This window comes from Nesoenas mayeri (genome assembly GCF_963082525.1).
Source record: "Nesoenas mayeri genome assembly, chromosome: 5".
In the NCBI taxonomy this organism is placed as follows: Eukaryota; Metazoa; Chordata; class Aves; order Columbiformes; family Columbidae; genus Nesoenas; species Nesoenas mayeri.
In genome coordinates this window covers 4,356,130-4,373,671 of record NC_137548.1, presented here as the reverse complement: position 1 = coordinate 4,373,671, position 17,542 = coordinate 4,356,130, and the positions used below count along the sequence as shown (strand labels likewise).

The window sequence follows — 17,542 nt, the reverse complement described above, 5'->3', positions numbered from 1 at the left end:
CTCAGCTCCTCTTCGTCACCCGCTTCTGTGTGCATCACCGGCCTGTGGTACATTTGCAAAGGTTTGGATTGGTGGGTTTTTTTGACAATCATTAGTTAAGCTGATTTATTTTGCTGCATCTGTGTCCCTCAATCAATGTGTCAACTCATCGATGAGCAGACCTGACATGGCCGGAGATGCTGGTGCCCTCACAGCACAACACAACGATGTTTTCAGGGATGAAACTGGGTCTTCTGAAAGCAAACCCTTGACAACGGTTTAACAAATATAACATGAGCAGCACTCCCCATGCTATACAGTATTTCCTGTGCATATCTGCGTCCTCCTCCCCCAGCCTCAAGCAGGTCTGTGTAGGACAGACATTGGAAGATCTCTGCCCCTTTCGCAGTGAATTCAGACCCGAGGTCACCCCCAAATCCCAGACTGAGTACAAGACTGTGAGTATAAGTGCAAATTTTTAATGTCTACCCCAGCCAGTTTGGAAATGTAGGCCCACGTAGGTTTTAGTGTTTACTTTTTATTTTTACTTATATTTCTTATTTTGTGAGATTCATACAAATAAGCCCCATCAAAACCAAACACACCCAAAGTAAGGAAAACACTTGGCATCCCAGCAGCCAATTGCCACACTTTGTTCAGGAACAAATGGAAGAGCTGTTGTGTTTAATTATCTCAGCCTGTCTACCATGATATTTTTCACTAATACTTGGGTTTAATGAGCTAGGAAATCTGGGCCATTGTGCGCTGGTTGATACACTCATCTTTTCTCCAGCTAAATATGCAATCGGAGATGAGCAACTGCTGCCTTTGAACCCAAGAGCCGTCAAGATTCACTAATTTGCTTAGACCACCTGCTTGGCTAATATTACTGCAGGCCTCTTGTTTTCTCTCCGAATAGGTAAACAGAAATGTAGATGGTGCCTAGACAGCACGCGTGTTGCCATACCAAGCCACCCTGGCATGCCAGGAGCTCTGCCCCAGCCAAAAAATGACAGCGCAGGCGACGCCAAGCCCAGTAACAACCTCCACTCTCTGCCCCAGGACTTGCAGCCCTGTGAAACGGATCCACTGGGAGCCCCCAGGAACTGCCATATAAAATAGAATTATCCTGCTTCTCCACTCGCTCTGGCTCATGTTTGTGCAGAGTTGGTGTCTCTGCTCGCAGGACGCAGCGTCTGCACATTAGATGCTCCATCCACGGGGATGGGAGTTGCCCATGGAGGTGCTGATGAGTTCTTCAACCGCAGCCAATTAGCTCCAAAAAGGAGATTTGCCTCCAGCCAGCTTGGGGATCCTTATATCAAAATGATCTCTATGGGCACCCACAGCACAATGATGCAGCAGCGTATTTCTTCCACAGGTCACAGATGTATTTTTTAATTACCATAGAAACCTCCAAACATCACAGCGTATGCTGTTACATCAGGATCTCACTCATCCGTGTCTGCCTCGTCAGGACGCAATGGGAAATAGGTGCCTGTAATCTCCCAAGTGGCAGATGATTGTTCTATTATCAGACACGCTCTCCATATCTCCTGGAGCACAGGACACACTCCATGGCTTTGGTCCTTTTACTCTCACTCATTCGTGACTGGCTGCATGGGGGGGACACGGCCTCCCACCGATCTGCCCAGCCTCGCAGATGTTTCAGCCCTAAAATATTCTCCCGATCGCTGCTGTTACCACTTTAGATGTGCAAAATGCAAAACCTGAGAGGCGTTATCAGCGAAGCAAGCTTGGCAACCCTTAAATTAGCAACGTGCAAGCGTGCGGCGTTCTGCCCGGAGCTCCTCGTGCTGTTACCGCTGATGGTTGATGAGCCTCGCTCCGTCTTCCCGTGCAAGACGTGCACACCGGGGTGGCAGATGGAGCATCCTCACAGGACGTCCGGACAGCGGGGGGATTGTCGGCGCTGAGGTGAGGGGCGAGGGGCTGTTTCGATTGACCATTTATTTAGGATGGAGCTGGAGGATGAGACAGATGGTTGGGGTTTGTTGGCAGGGAACTCCGCTCCAGTTTGTTTAATTAGTCACCAGATACACTGAAAGCTGAAGCACGTTACATGCCAACTTGTAAGCAGGGGAAGATGGACCATTTGCGCTTGACGGAGGAGTTGCTGGAAGCGACTGGTCGATCCTCATCTCATGGTCCTGCTGTGGGGTCGATGCTCCTGCACATGGGACCTGGTGCCGTCGGGCAGCCTTTAGCTCCCCGCTACTTTATTTCCTCCATGTGTGTTGCTTTTTAAGCCGAATGGTGCACAAACCCAGAGTTTTCCCTCTTCCGGCACCCACCAGAGCACACAGACACTTTAGGCGAGTGGATTCACCAGTGTAGGGGGGCAGCCCCTGATTTGCCACCATCCCGTCACATCTGCACTTGTCTTAATCCCGAGCTTCCCTGTCCGCAAAGCAACATGGACCAGAAATTGCTGCAAAGGTACCGGTGTCACTCGTTCCCTGAAGCCCAAGCCATGCACGGATCAGACACTCGACATCCTTTTGCCGTGCCCACAAATAATCACATTTTACGCCTTTATTTATGCTTTATAGGGTCTTAGATTCTGCTTAATATTTGCTGCCTTTTTGCAAAAGCTTGTGTTTGTTTGGTGTGTTTTGTTGTTCTTGTTGTTGGGCTTTTTCCCCCCTATTTTGGATATCCCTTATTGGACATACCTGTGTCCCTGTTGGATACACCTGTACCACTCACCCCTTGAATGCTGAGCATGCCGATGTGCAGAAATAAAATCATTTAAATAATATTAACTAACTAATTCTAAAAACTCCTTTTCTTGCTGATGTGATCTTTACTGGTGCAGAAAGTAGCATTTCCCCCCCTGCCTAAAAAAACCCCAAAACAAACATGAGCAGTGTAGGGAAAAGGGACCTGGGGTCCTGGTGGACAGCAGGATGAGCATGAGCCAGCACTGGGCCCTTGTGGCCAGGAAGCCGATGGTACCTGGGGTGGGTTAGAAGGGGGTGGTCAGTAGGTCAGAGAGGTTCTCCTGCCCCTCTGCTCTGCCCTGGGGAGACCACACCTGGAATCTTGTGTCCAGTTGTGGCCCCTCAGTTCCAGCAGGACAGGGAACTGCTGGAGAGAGTCGAGTGCAGCCACCAAGATGCTGAAGGGAGTGGAGCATCTCCCGTGTGAGGAAAGGCTGAGGGAGCTGGGGCTCTGGAGCTGGACAAGAGGAGACTGAAGGGTGACCTTATTCATGGTTAGAAATATGGAAAGGGTGAGTGTCAGGAGGATGGAGCCAGGCTCTTCTCGGTGACAACCAATGATAGGACAAGGGGCAATGGGTTCAAACTGGAACACAAGAGGTTGCACTTAAATATGAGAAGAAACTTGTTCCCGGTGAGGGTGTCAGAGCCTGGCCCAGGCTGCCCAGGGGGTTGTGGAGTCTCCTTCTGTGCAGACATTCCAACCCGCCTGGACACCTTCCTGTGTAACCTCATCTGGGTGTTCCTGCTCCATGGGGGGATTGCACTGGATGAGCTTTGCAGGTCTCTTCCTGTGATTTTGTGCCCCCCACAAAACTGCTATTACCCCACAGCCCACTAGATGGTGGTTTCCTCCACCATCCGCACTCGGGGGGGGGGGGGGGGGGGTGGGCGGGCAGTGACTTCGGGGTGAGGGCTCTTCCGCCCCCCAACCCTGAAGCGGAGGATCACCCCAGTTTTTTCAGTGGGGTTTTGCAAGCGGGGAGGCGGAGGGCGCGGAGGGAGGGGGGGGGGTTTGGGACGCGCGCTTTGCGCGCGTCCCAAACCCCCCCCCCCTCCCTCCGCGCCCTCCGCCTCCCCGCCCCCATGACGTCACCGCTATGCAAATGAGCGGCATGTGGGGAGCGGGGGCTCCGCGCGCCGCCGGCCTCAGTCTCGCGCCGCGGAGCCGCCGCCGCCGTTCGCAACCCCCCCCCTCCCGCTCCCCCCTCCCCTCTCCCCGCCATGGCACGGCCCCCCCCGGCGCCGCGCCGGCCCCCCCCGCGCCCCGGGGCCACGACGAGTCAGGTGAGTGTGTCACTATGCGGAGGAGGGGAACTTTTTTTGGGGGGGGTACCCCCCTTTATAACCGTGCTTCGCTGCAGTGGGGACACCCCCCCACCCGAGTGCTGGTTGCTCATTCTCACCCCCTACCCCCCCCCCCCCCCCCCCCCCCGCGGTTTTGCATGCGTGGGGCGTTGCTCATCTCGGGGTATTCAGTGCATTGAGGGGGGGTTGCTTATTGCACCCTGTTTTGCTTATTGCACCGCATGGGGGGGGTTGCTTATTCCCCCCCCCACACACACACCGGGTGTTCTGAGGGGGCTTCCCCCTGTGCTTGGCTGCTGTGGGTGGGGAGTTCCCTCCCTCTCCCGGGTGCTGAGTGCAGGGGCGGGGGTGCTTATCCCCCCCGTGCTTTGCGTGGGGGTGCTGACAGTCCCCCCCTCCCCCGTGCTGCTGGGAGCACCCTGGGGGGTACTGGGGGGTGCTTCACCCAAACCAACTGGGGGGTCGCTGGCAGCATAGGGGGTGTCAGAGATCTCGTTGGAGGAGGGGGGGGGAGGAAGGCTGCAGTGCCCGGGCCGAGCCTTCCTCCTCCTCGCCGCCCCCCTGACACCCCCCCTTTCTTTTCCAGGTGTGAGGCCCCCACCGCTCCCCACCCGCCACCGCCTCTTACACTGGGGTTTTCCCTTTTTTTTTTGGCCTTTTTTATTTTTTTTGGCCGCCCCCCCCTTTTCCTCTCCCAGCGTCGCCGTCAGGGAATCCAGCGCTGCACCGAAGCCAGAAGAGCCGGAGCAAAACCCAACCCAGGCCGAAAGCTGCGTCCAAACCAAAACCCACCCTTTTTATCGCAGAGGAGATTTTTTTTTCCTCCCCCCCCCCCCGCCTCTAATTTTTATTATTATTATTTTTTTTTAAATCCTGACCCAAGACGTAGCGGCGCAAGCAGCGTCGAGGCGGGGGGATCCCGCCGGTTATTTATTCTCTCCCCCCGCAGAGGTGCGTCTCCTCCGGCTCACCATGATGTTTCGAGACCAGGTCGGTGTCTTGGCCGGTTGGTTCAAGGGCTGGAACGAGTGCGAACAGACTGTTGCGCTGCTCTCGCTCCTCAAACGCGTCAGCCGGACCCAAGCTCGCTTCCTCCAGCTCTGCCTGGAGCACTCCCTGGCCGACTGCACCGAGCTCCACATCCTCGAAGGGGAGGCCAACAACCCCGGTAAGTTGGGGTTTTATTTCATTTTCCAATATTTTTTGGCTGCAAACCTTCTCGAACGATGCCCCGATGCAGGCGAAACCATTTAAAAAACCAACAAAAAACATTAAAAAATAATAAATCAGCAAGCCACCCAAGCAAAGAGGGGAACCTGGCTCCCCGGCTTGAACGCATTCAACGTCTTCTCATGTTTTATTTTTCAAACGGGCGATGGCTTATTTCAGCTTTTCGCAGCAAAGTCCTCGGGTCTATGGCGTGGTGTAACTACGGCAGCATGAATGATTGGTGCTTTGGGGTTTTTTTTTCGCTTTCCCCCGTCCTCCCCCCCCTTTCCTCCTTCCATGCAGTTTCCTGTGAAATAAGTAAGTCAGGTCACGTAGAGTCTGGATTTTCTAGGCTTCTTTTGGACAACGTGGCTTGCTTTGCTTTTGCAACATGCAGAAGAAGCCTCTTACTACCTTAAGCAAACTGTTATTTTCTAAAGGTCTGAGTGGCTGGGTTATCCTTTTTTTTTTGTTTGGTTTTTCTTTTTAATTCCAAATGTGGCAATTCCTATTTCATCATTCAGATCCTGTTTGGACGCATTTTTTTCCTGCGGCTCTGAATACCCCCTTGTGTTTCAGTGGAGCTCTAAGAAAATATGAGTAGGCTGTTTTATGTTACTGAACGTACAGGACGCATTGCAAAAAAATGTGCGCGGCTACGAAAGTATATTTTGGCTTTATTTATGCACCTTTACAAGTTATTCAACTCCGCAGAAGTAAACGGAGTTAGAGCAGGATGGAAATGGTATAAGCAATGTGTGAATTGCGCTGTGCGTTAACGTATTTATGGGTGTATATGTGTTACATTTGTGTTTGTGCAGATGTGCGCAGGGTTGCAAGTCGCTTTAAGCGGAGTTTGTGAAATACAGATTGCGAGTAGGGAAGGCAAAATCTGTTTTTAAGTTGCATAGTTCTGTTAAAAAAGAGAAAGGCAAGGCAAAAAAAAACCCCCAACAAACAAAAAACACACCCTGTTGCAAAGCATCTTTTTGTTTAAAATCCCAGGGTGCCCCAGGAGCTTTTTGCTTTTGGGGCTGTGCGTGTCGAAGCGGTGCCGGGGAGCAGCCTGGCTGCGTTTGGGGATGGGTGGAAATCTTGCGGGCTGGCGGCCGGATCCCGAACAGAGCCCCCAGTGTTGCCGGGGACGGGAGGAATGCAGGGTCCCTTTCTCCAGCTGTTCCCTATTAGAGCACCGAGCCGGCAGGATTTGGCAGCTGCCTGCGCTGCCATTTGATGACAAGGTCCAGCCCAACGCCGTGTTCCACTGAGGATGGATTTTTTAAAAAATTTTTTTAATTTTTTGTTATTTTTAAATCCTTCTGCAGGAAACGGAGCCCGGGGGCTGCTCCGGCACGAAGGGCTCGGGGCTGTTTCTGGGGGGAGCGAGGCTGGAATTGGCCGTTCCCTTATATAGCCCGCAGGAATGAGAGGCAGGAATGCTGCCGAGTGCGTCTGGGCGCAACGCTGCTGGTTTTTATAAACAGCTGAAGGGTCGAACTTCATCCATTTGGGTGGGGAGGCCCCGGGGAGGGAGCGTGTTCTCTAAACTCAGCTGCTCCAGGAGAAATGTGCAGCCTCCCATGCTGGCCTTGGCGCAGCCTTGCTGCCATTCCCGCTGCAAGTCAGCATAAGCGATACATTTTTAATTATTTTCTTGTGTCAGCATTGCAGTTTTTCATTCAAACTGTGTTTCTGGCAGTAGCCGTGTCCTGTAGGTTGGTCACGTAATTAGAAGAGGGGCGATTTACCTCCTGACTGCAGAAGAGGCGAATTACAAAGGAAAACAGCTTAAGTCTTCCCAGATACAAAGTCACGTATGGCCGTCTGTGTGGTGGCATCTCGATGTAAGCCAAGGTGGCAACCAGGGGTTGGACCCTTCCCATGGCTACTCATGCAAGCAATCCCTGCTCACCCCGTAATCCCGTTGACCTTGCTTGGCACGAGGGTTTCTCCTGCGAGCAAAGTTTGGCATCCGGCCTGTCCCTCGGTGCCTTTATGGAGCTGCCTGCACTTTCCCTGACGTTTCTTCCAAAAAAATCAGCTGTTCCTCCAGGGCATTTGTAACGCCGATAGCAAAACCAGCATCCGTTGAGTTCCTCTTGCTCAACACTTCTTTGTAGGGCTTTCCAGGAGGGTGGATGTCTCCGTGTGTCCTGCAGAGCAGGACTTGGGCTTTCACAAGGCGGGCAATCCCGTTGCGGTGGAGGAAAGAGTGGCTGAGGTTTGCAACCAAGCACTGTTAGGAAATAGCTTTTAGTCTCCAGTGTTGACACTGCCTTCTTCTTAAAACACCTGTGTATTTTAAACCATTCTTACTCAGTGCCCATTTCGAGTGCCTGACATTTGTCACTTGCCTGGCAATGGAATCGCACTGAGTTCTTCTGAAAAGCAGTGTTGTCGTCTAACCTTGCGTTGCTCTTTACTTGTTGTATCCCATTGTTTGCGTAACTAACTTGAGTTCCTCCCAGACCCTGCTTGTACGTGTCCCACCAGCATCCCTGTTGACGTTGGTGGCGTGGTGATGATGGTGTGCATGGGATTGTGGGGTGGCAGGGGCTGTAGGAGCTGGCTGTAAGATGTGGTGTGGTCACCTTCAGTAAGGTGATTTGGATTGGATATTAGGAACAATTTATTGATGCAAAGGGTTGTTGGGCATTGGAACAGGCTGCCCAGGGCAGTGGTGGAGTCACCATCCCTGGAGGGGTTGAACAGACGCAGAGATGAGGTTCTCAGGGACATGGGTCAGTGCCAGGGTTGAGTTAGCAGTTGAACTTCACGATCTTGAGTGTCTCTTCCAACCAAAATGATCGTATGATTCTATTTTATGAAGCATGGGTGAAATCCTCCATCTGGCAAGGGGTGTCACCGTGACTGGTCTGGTCTGAATGCAACGTGCTGGTCTGATGTGCCACAGCAAGTGTCCGAATTGACTTAATGGTGGGTCCTTGTGAAAAGTGAATTGTTTTGTACATGCAAGACCTGTTGCTTGACCCAGCCCTCTTGGGAGCTTGGAAAACTTGAATGTTACCTCTAGTTCACCGCTGTTAGAAGAAGGTGACAGTCCCACTGTGTTCCTTGGTGGATGGGCGCCATTCTTGGGAGCAGCATCACCAACAACTGAGATCAGGACGGGGCCTAAAGGGAGACCAGAGCATGAAATCCTTGCTGGCTGGTGAAGCTGGACTCATGATCCTTTGGGTGTGTGGACCAGGTCTGGAGGAAAATTTCTCTCAGCAAAGGTGTCGGGGTTGTTTCTTGCCTGGTAGACATATCTGCTGTGTGGCAGGTGAGATGGGAGAACCTCAAGGAAGAAAAAGCTCTCTTTTTAGTCAGTTAGTTGACACAGAGAAGCAAGTATATTTATTTTGAAGGAGTTGTATCTTATTTTTATTGCAAGTGTAAGGATATTTTTGAGAATGGCAGCCAAGCCCTCCTCATTATGACTGCAAACCCAACGTGGCTCTGCTGTGAACTGCCAGAAGGCCTGAGGAACCTCTTCTGTGGCTCTTTGAGTACCTGCTCAAGCGTGGAGAGGTGGATATAACCATATTGCCCACCTCAGATAAGAGACATCCCATAGAAACCTATGCTGGTGTCTCTGAGCACACCAGAGATGTGGTGACTACATGTGGTGCAGGGGCAGCAATCCGTAGTGCATTGAAAGGTATTGTTCGATTATGAAGGTAAAATAGAAGTGAACATGGAAAGAAATCTATACATTTCTTCAATAGGTGAAGTGTACAGCTCGTGGTTATTCTCCATGGTCACTACAAGTGGCCTCACAGAGCTTTAATTGTTTAACTGATGAAGAATGTGGGTTGCTGCTAATTCAGTTTGAGTGCAAATGGCTTGGCCTGCCTTGCGTGGAGAAGAATATGGAAACCATATTATCCGTGCACCGAAATAGAAGTTTCAGGTATTACCCAGCGCTATTTAAAAGCCGGCTATAACTTCCTTCCTTCCTTCCAGCTTGGCCTCGCTGGGCGGCTTTGCTCCCAGCTGCTCGGAGCCGTCAGGACGCGACGACCTCCTCTGAGCCACCAGTAAAGGTCAGGAAGGAGGGAAACGGGACCTGTGGTGGCAGCGGGACCCGCGGTGCTCCTGTGCCCACCAGGACACCGAGGGGTGCTGCTGTGGCCGCTCTGCAGGGTACGGACCCCACGAGGAGATGGGGGCTGCTGGATCCACCAGACGTGGTCCGTAGGCTTTTGGCACTGAGTGCGGGATGCGCTTCTGCTCCTGCCTGCTCAGGTGTCCCCTCTCTGATGGCCAGAGGTGTCACTGGGGGTTTTCTTCTGAAGCAGTCTTGTATCTCAGTTCAGCTTGGTGAAGAGAAGCCGAGAGGGATCTCATCAGTGTTCATAAATATCTCAGGGATGGGTGTCAGAGGATGGACCAGACTGTTCAGTGATGCCCAACGACAGAGTGGGGGGCAACGGGCACAGACTGAAACACAGGAGGCTCCATGTGAACATGAGCAGAAACTTGTTTGCTGGGAGGTGCCAGAGCCTGGCCCAGGCTGCCCAGAGCGGGTGTGGAGTCTCCTTCTCTGAGACATTCAAACCCGCCCGGACCCACCTGTGTGATCTGCTCTGTGACCCTGCGTGAGCAGGGGGGTTGCACTGGGGGATCTACAGAGGTCCCTTCAACCTCAACCACTCTGAGGTTCTGTGATCTCATGCCATCAGCCCTGGCTTTGGAGCTCCCACAGCTTCAGCACTGCTGCAGTTTCTGCTGGTCAGTAGAGATGCCCAAAGGCTCCTGTGTGTCCTCCAGGCATCCAGACACCCATTGGCACTGATGGTAGCAGAGAGACAGCTTTAAGCTCTTGTTTTTGAAGGATAAGTAGCTTTCTTTGCCCTGTGTGCAGGACATTAACTACTTCACAGGTTTAGGCCAAAATCTTTATTTCATTTCGGCAGGCTGTCAGGTATCACAATGAGGACATCAAAATGACCTAGATTTCTTGTCCTGGGAAGGACCGGCTGGAGGAAGAGACAGGGGTTGCAGGGAGCAGTAATGTCTTTAATTAGACCAAGTGATGCAGCTGGAAAAAATGGCCAAGCACGAAGGTGCACCAGCTCAAAGGAGGGCTTGTGTGGTTGTGAGGTTTGTTTTATTTTTTCCTTTCCCCGACTGTACCGGCTGGTCTATTAAAAGGTATGACATGTTCCTGCAGACGTCGCCTCTCATATCCTTAGGTGGTTGTGGCTCCAGCCCTACGGCTGTTGCAGACAGTCTCCCAGCCCATCGGGAAGCTGCCACCCCTCCACTGTATGGATTTCACAGTTTGCCCCCAGTGACCCTCGCTCACGGAAAATCATCCCCGTGCCCAGTTTGGAGATGCTTCCCACTTCTTTCTTTTTTCTTATTTTTTCTTGATTTAGTGTTGCATTGCAGTGCTGAGCTCCGGTTTAAGTGTTGCTGGGCTGTCCTGTGCAGGCGTCCCAGGAGGATGAGGCAAGGATCTGAGCCCCATTCCCCATGGGATCACTAAGATGTGGACACTGGCATCGTGTGCTCCCTCTGCTCCCTTGTTTCAGCCCGGAGAGGACTGTGAGCAGCCCTGCTCATTAAAAATCATGAGCTGGGACTCTGAAATGGAGAGATCTGCTGAGAAGTTGGACGCTGGCTGCTTTTAATCTGCATGCTGTTGCATGAGCTGCTCCCCACGCATCTTGCCTGGGTTGTGTTTGCAAACTTGAGGGCTAAAAATCACGTGTGCCAGGTTTTTTGGAGAATAGCAAGGGAAATAGAGGTACAAAGCAATGTTAGCCAGGGGTTTTGAGCAAGGTTACACACCAAATATTCTCTTGCAATGTTGTGATTCAAAGGTTTTTATTTTTAAAGACACTTTTCAGAGTAGCTGCGGGAATCAGCGCACACCAGCATTTGGGTCACGCCAGCCCTGGCTGGGTGTAGGTCTGTGGGGCGGCGTGACGAAGGCTGCCCTTCATCCTCCTCCTCGCTCTGCCTGCACTTCCCTTGACGGGACTGAGAGGAGACACCTCTGTGCTTCTACATTTTCTGCTCTTTCCTTAAAAACACTTTCCCTCGCTGTTCCTGGCACTCGCCCCTTGCACTCCAAGGAGGGAGAACCTCGCAGAGCACCGGCAGTACCACTGATGAGCTTTGCTCCACGGGGCAGAGCTAACGAGGCCAGGTTGTTTGGGTGACAGGTGTGTCTCTTCCAGGGGGACTTTTTTTACATACCAATTCATAAAATCAGAGGGAGAAAAAAGTTAACTAATGAGAACACTGTGGTTTGCTGCCCTGAGCATTGTGCTGGTGCAGGCGGGATGCTCCCTCCCAAAGAGACTTTTCCGTACTTGGCAGTGTCCTTTTAACGGTTTTGTCATATAAAGTGTGCCTTGGTGAGAGGCATGGTGTCAGGATTAATTCCCCCAGTGACCGCAGTTGGGAAGAATCCTGCTTTTGAAGTGCGTGTAGAAGATGCAGAGAAGCATTTCATGCATCATTGCAGACTTGAGCTGGAGTTTTCTATCTGGGCCAGCTTGTTTTCCCTTGATTTCTATCCAATTGTTACCCTTCTGTGCAGAGATCTCATGTTTGCAGTTGGAAAAGTAGTTGAGATTGAATTCTGTTCCATGGCATGTGAATGGGAGGAACCGCACGGGGCATTGCTGATGGTTTATGGCAATATTCAACCTGTCAGGATGCAGCTGATGGCAGATGTCAAGGATAGCTTGAGATCAGGAGCTGAATGAGAACCACCTGTAGAGCCATCAATTAAAACAACCTACTTTGCAAATATCTTCAATGAGATTTAATGGATGAATGGGGAAGGTCCTCTGCTCATAGCCCAGGCCGTTGCTGGTGGATGGTTGTCTGTGTGGTTACATCCTTTGGTGTGTTAGACCTCAGCACCTGAACGGAGCTGTGTGCCCATCTCGCCATTTATGGTTTAGATATTTACTTTTGGGCCAGTTGCTTTGAAACCCTTGATGGTCAACCAGAGCTTCCCGCAGGAGCTGGTGAAGGTGTTTGTGGACCAGGGGGACCGTGGTGTGAGTTCTCATCATCTTACAAGCCCCGGCCTTTCTTCTCATCTTCCATAAAAAAAATCCCATTATAAGTTAATACATGGCCCATCAAAGCAATTTTTTCCCCAAGCTGGGAGTCATGTTTGCAATCAGAGTGAGTAACTGAAATAGTAATTAGTGTGAATGCTTGCTTTATTTTAAGATGCGTTCGTCAGTGCTTTAGCTCTCTAGCGTCGTGCTTGTGTCTAGTGTTACCTCAGATAACTGCTTGGAGAAAGGGCAGCCCTCGTGCTACCGCTGCACCCAAACCAACAGCTCCTCAGGGCTTGCATCCACCCAAGGGCGGAGAAGCTGCTGGGCTGTGTTTTGGGGTTCGCACCTCTTCTCCCCACTTCTGGCGTGATGCTGAGTGAGTGCAGGAGCCAACGGCAAAATCACCGTGTTTTCAACCCTTTCCATCTGCAGAAACCCAGGCGTGGGGATTAAGAGTTGCGGCCGGAGAAAACCCCGACACACGAGGTGTGTGACTCTGAGCGTGCATGTGCCCTTTGTATTTTCTTTCTATTTTCAACAAATAAACGAGCATTACATTTTGCTAACTCTTGGTTACACAGGAGCTGCTAAAACCAGGTGGGTCCCTTCCAACTCAAGACATTGTATGATTCTATGAAGGCCCCGATATGTTTATTTTTCTAGCGCTCTGGTCCTATGAAGGAGACCCAGAGGTTTGCTTAGTGTGTTTGGCAATGGCAAACAGCCAAGCTGGTGGCTTTCCATTTCGGCCTTGGTAATTGCAAATCAAGTTGAGGTTGGAGCGAGCGGATTCATTCCCCGCTTTCCACTTGTGTGTTTTCTTCCTCTTCTGCAGCAGATGCATTAAGTGGAGGGGCAGGATCTCATCAAAACAGCTTTGGGATTCTTTCTCTGTTGGAGAACGTGGTGCTGGTTTGTTTTTTGGAAGGGTTTTTGCAGGCAGAGGGAATTGCGTTGCTGGCACGGGGGGGAATGCAGGATTGGTCTCCTCTCTTGGAGCAGAGGGCTTGGGATGGTCTCACCCATTGCAGGGAAACCGCGCAATTTGATCTGCTCTGATTTTGGGGTATGGAGCAGAAAATGAGCCCTTTTGGGGCGCGAAGAGCATTGCTGGAGGCAGAAACCCATTTTGCTTTATACCTGGTGGGGTCAGCATGGGCTCCCCAGGCAAACAAGTCTAAGGCACAAGCAGATGTGAAGGATTTATCAGCACAGATTCACCCATCCGATAGTGGTTCCCAGCTTGTGCTTTTGTTGGTGTATTTGCACCTGGTGGCTCCATGGCATGAGTGTATCAAAGATTTTGGTGCAAGTGTCTGAATCGTAGCGCGTTTTTCTGATGGGGCTCATGCTGCAGCACCTTGTTGATGGTTTCCCCGGCTTGGGGCTCCTGCCTGATGCAAGCGAAGGCTCCACTTGCTCGGTGATGAAATCTGTGGACTTCTGATCTCTCAGGTTCAAACTGGGGTGATAACTTTGTGTTTTGCTACTATTAATTCTGGCTCTGCCCTTTGAAGACACTTCAGGACATTTGCAATGCTTGAGCTGGAGCACAAAAACTTTCTTGTATTGTATAAAAGTAATCTACAGGGTCAACAAGGACTTTCTCCTGCACATGCTACCGTACTTGAACGAACTTTTGGTCATTTGGTGTTGTGAACATGGGACTTTCTTCTGGAATATACAGATGGATGGTACCAATGGCTGAGCCGGCTTGTGCCGCAGTCCATCCAAACCTTCCCTGGCATTTGCAGGGCTGGATGTGGCCCAGCGCCTTGAGCTGTCGTGCCTGGAGATGTTATTTTACTTCAAGTAACGTTAATATTGTGAGTGTCATGTGCAGGATTCAGCAGCTTTGCTCCAAGGCAGCCCTGGAGTGGAAGAAGCACAGGGCGCTTTAAAAGGCTTCGCTTCTGTTACTGATCCTCGCAAGTAATTCATTCCAGATTTCTTTTTTTTTTTCTTTTTTTATAAAACTTATTTCAGACAAACCACAAACCTGCTTTAATTTTAACCATTTAGTTCTCCTGCTCCTTGTTTACACCACTACCTGGTAGGATACGGGTATCTGTTGTGTTTGGAGTTTGAACTGCTATAAGAAGTAATTGAGTGGGTGGGTGGAACAGGGTTTTACCAGGTTTTGCTTGAAACATTTTGAAACTTGCTTTCTGTGCTGCTGTGGGTTTTTTTCTTGTTCCTGTGTTCTCAAAGAAGCGAAAACCCTGAACATCGCAGATCGGTGGTTCCTGTCCTCAGGTTTTTCCCGTTGTTGTCTTTTCTCCGTCTCTTGTCTGCAATGGGAAGTGGAGAAGGAAGAAAATGGCGAGAGAAATGTGGAGGAAAAAACCCACAGTTTTTGTTGTGGAGAAACTTGGCCGATCTGAGGTTTGCAAGCGGAACGCAGTGTTTCTGCAGCAGCTGTGGTCTACGTTCATGCATTTCCCTGCTTTATATATTTATCCTGTTGGGATATTCCCCTCGTTTCTCACGCAGCAAACATCGATGTGATTTTTCTACCTTTTTTTCTGTCTATTCCCCAGTGTACTCCATGGGGTCAGCTTGGCTCTGGGTAGGTTTTTTTTAAGTCTTACCGTTCCAAAGAAGTGGATTATTTAGAAAAAATACAAAGTCCCCTGGCTGTTTCCCTCCAGATAATAGGAATGTAGATGAACTGTTATAACTACCTGAGTGACCTTTTAAGATAAGAATTGTTATTGACTGGCAGCATTATGTTAGACTGATAAGAATTCTTTTTAAAAGAGGAAGAAAAAAAACCCCAACAAACCCTCCAGTAACCATAACAACATACTCGCAGTGCACAGCTCCTTCCTGGTGCTGGTGCTGGGGTCTTGAGGGTCACCCATGGGGATCCCATCCAGACCTCCCCAGAGCTTCGTGTTGGTGCTGTGAGGGATGCTTGAGGTCACTTGGCTGATCCTGTTGCTGTCAGCCCTCGAATTTTCATCACCTGTAGGGAATTGTAGCTGGAGAGTTGTAATGGGGCTCAGTCCTGTGCTGCTGAGTCCGGTGCTGTGGGTTTGGGGTGGATGGGTGGATGGGGAGAAGGTGCTGGGAACAGGAAGGATGTTTTTGGGCATCCAAGGAGGATGCTTTTGGTGGTCCTTACTTAAAAAAATAAGCATTCAGGCAAGGAAGGCTCTTCCTTTCCATCACTGTGCGGGCAGGCACAGCACAGCCCTTGGAGCCCCGTTGGGAATTGGCTCCCATCTCTGCACCCCAGGGGAGGTGCCAGCTCCTGTTTTGGGTTGTTATAGCAGAGTTAGGAGCCTGATGAGAACATAAACGTACGTAAAGCCTTCCTTCACCCCGCTGAGCCCTGCTTGGTATGTTTGCACATAGCTGCTCCTGGGGTTGCTGTCAGTTTCAAGCAGAATTCACATTTTTGCCCTGGACTTGCTTACCTTGTGTTGTCAGGGCTTTGCCTCTGAGACTATTAGAGCTAAAGAAAACCAACCGTGAGCAATTGATTTTTCCTACCACCTGCTTTTCTTCTTCCTCCATCCCTTTGCATTTGTATTACCTGCGTGACGTGGGTTCCTACGTTTTATGGAAAGCGTGCGTTTCGTATTTTGTGGAAAACTCGTGGCTTGCAGGTGGGGGTGAGCCAAAAGGTGAACAAGCAAAGAAGCAGCAGCTCAAAGAGTGCAGAGACCCAGGAGGTCTGAAAGGAGAGGGGATAAGCCTGATAAAAAAATACTCTAAATGTCTTAGAGTGAATTTGAATACATACCAGCAGCAGAGGTGAAGGTGTGTATCTCTGTGTCTGTTCAGGAAATCAATTCCTTAAACACACTCAGTTAAGAGAGTCATTGCAGCAGCATGAATTCTTTTAACGATAGCGCCGTGCAAAGGTGTCTTCTCGGCCTGTGCTCGCTAACCTTTCATCACATTATTCGGGAGCAGTCAGTTGGATGCTGAATGCTTTTTGTAGCCGATGTCAAATCTCGGTCAGCCGGAGAGCCTTTATAAATAAAGGTGTCTGCTTGTATTCAGGCATACGTGGATAATAGCTGCTGTAATTCAGCTGTCCAGCTCGGCTACCCGGCTTTTATAAATGACTGATCAGAGATTCCGCTGAGAATAAGTATTTAAAGGGATGGAGCTGCTAAAAGTGGTCTCTGTACCGATAAGTATAGCGAGTCTCTATCCCTGGACAGGTGGCCGGCGTTACCCTCTGTCCACTCGTGTCCCGGGTTTATATTTCACACAAAGCGAATGTTGCATTAATAAAACTATTATTTTGTGGTTAGCTCGCAGGGTTCTGCATTAATTCTTTTGCAAGCTGCTCTCGACTTTTTCAGTTTGTCATATTTTTAAATTTATATTTTTTCCCTTTTTTAAATGGAAGCGTGTAAACACTTGGAGATCTCTCTGGACAAGCCATAGCAGCTGGAGGATACTGGTTTCTCTATGGAGCAGAGGAATTTCATCAGAGGAGCTATTGTTCGACTGTGTTCTCAGCATTTTGGCAACTGTTCTTGAGATTAACCCTACAGAAAGGGGAGGGTGCTCTTCGCCGGGTCTGAAATAATTGCAAAAATGTGGGCAGATGCTTTTGCATTGTTAGAAGTCGATACTGGTTGGTAGTGGGGAAGCGTGGTGTGGGATTAAGGAACGGAGAAGCCAGAGTTCTTTAAATCGCTCCTAAAGCCAAGTGTTAGCATTAATGTTCAGTTGTTTTCTGTTCCTTGCTGTGAATCCAGAATAATCCATTTTGCTGGGCATGGGATCTTCTGCTTGAAAAGGAGGAGGATTCGGTACAAACAAGCATCCCGAATATGGCTTAGATATGACAGGTGGGGAGGAAAACCCTCCTCTAGCTCCAGAAGGTTTGTGCCTGGGTTACCTGTGTGTCCAACACTTGTAACATTTATTCCTCCCTGCATTTATTTATTTGAGTCTTGGCTGAGGAGTTTATATCACTTTATATCCCTGTGTGGTGTACCCCAGCCTTTTCACCATTTGCATCCTCTGCATCTTGGCAGAATGTGCCTTTTCTGCTGTGACTTTTATTTGCTTATATTTTTTTATATTTTTTAAAAAAAAAGGTTGCTAAGGATTTTTCCCAGGAGACACTCAGCACTTCTGAGGGACTTCTTGCATTCCCGCGCTCTTATCCCCATCCTGCATGGGAAGGTTTGCCAAGAAAGGTTGGGCCAGATGATCCTTGTGGTCCCTTTCAACCTGGGATTGTGTGAAAGCTGATGCTCGTGCGCCAGTTCCTTTTTGGTCTCCCCCAGCTTG

General features: G+C 50.1%; 1 protein-coding gene across 2 annotated transcripts in view; it reads left to right on the top strand.

The window, feature by feature from the left end:
* Window positions 1-4,896: 4,896 nt before the first annotated feature.
* Window positions 4,897-17,542, top strand: part of SAMD4A (sterile alpha motif domain containing 4A) — a gene marked incomplete at its 3' end in the record, with an annotated part of 105,046 nt that continues 92,400 nt past the window's right edge. For both annotated transcript variants that reach the window (XM_080345879.1, XM_080345878.1), the window contains exon 1: window positions 4,897-5,199. In XM_080345879.1, coding sequence (XP_080202005.1) covers window positions 5,004-5,199 — 196 coding nt within the window. In that variant the 5' untranslated portion in view covers window positions 4,897-5,003. The remainder of the gene's footprint in view (window positions 5,200-17,542) is intronic.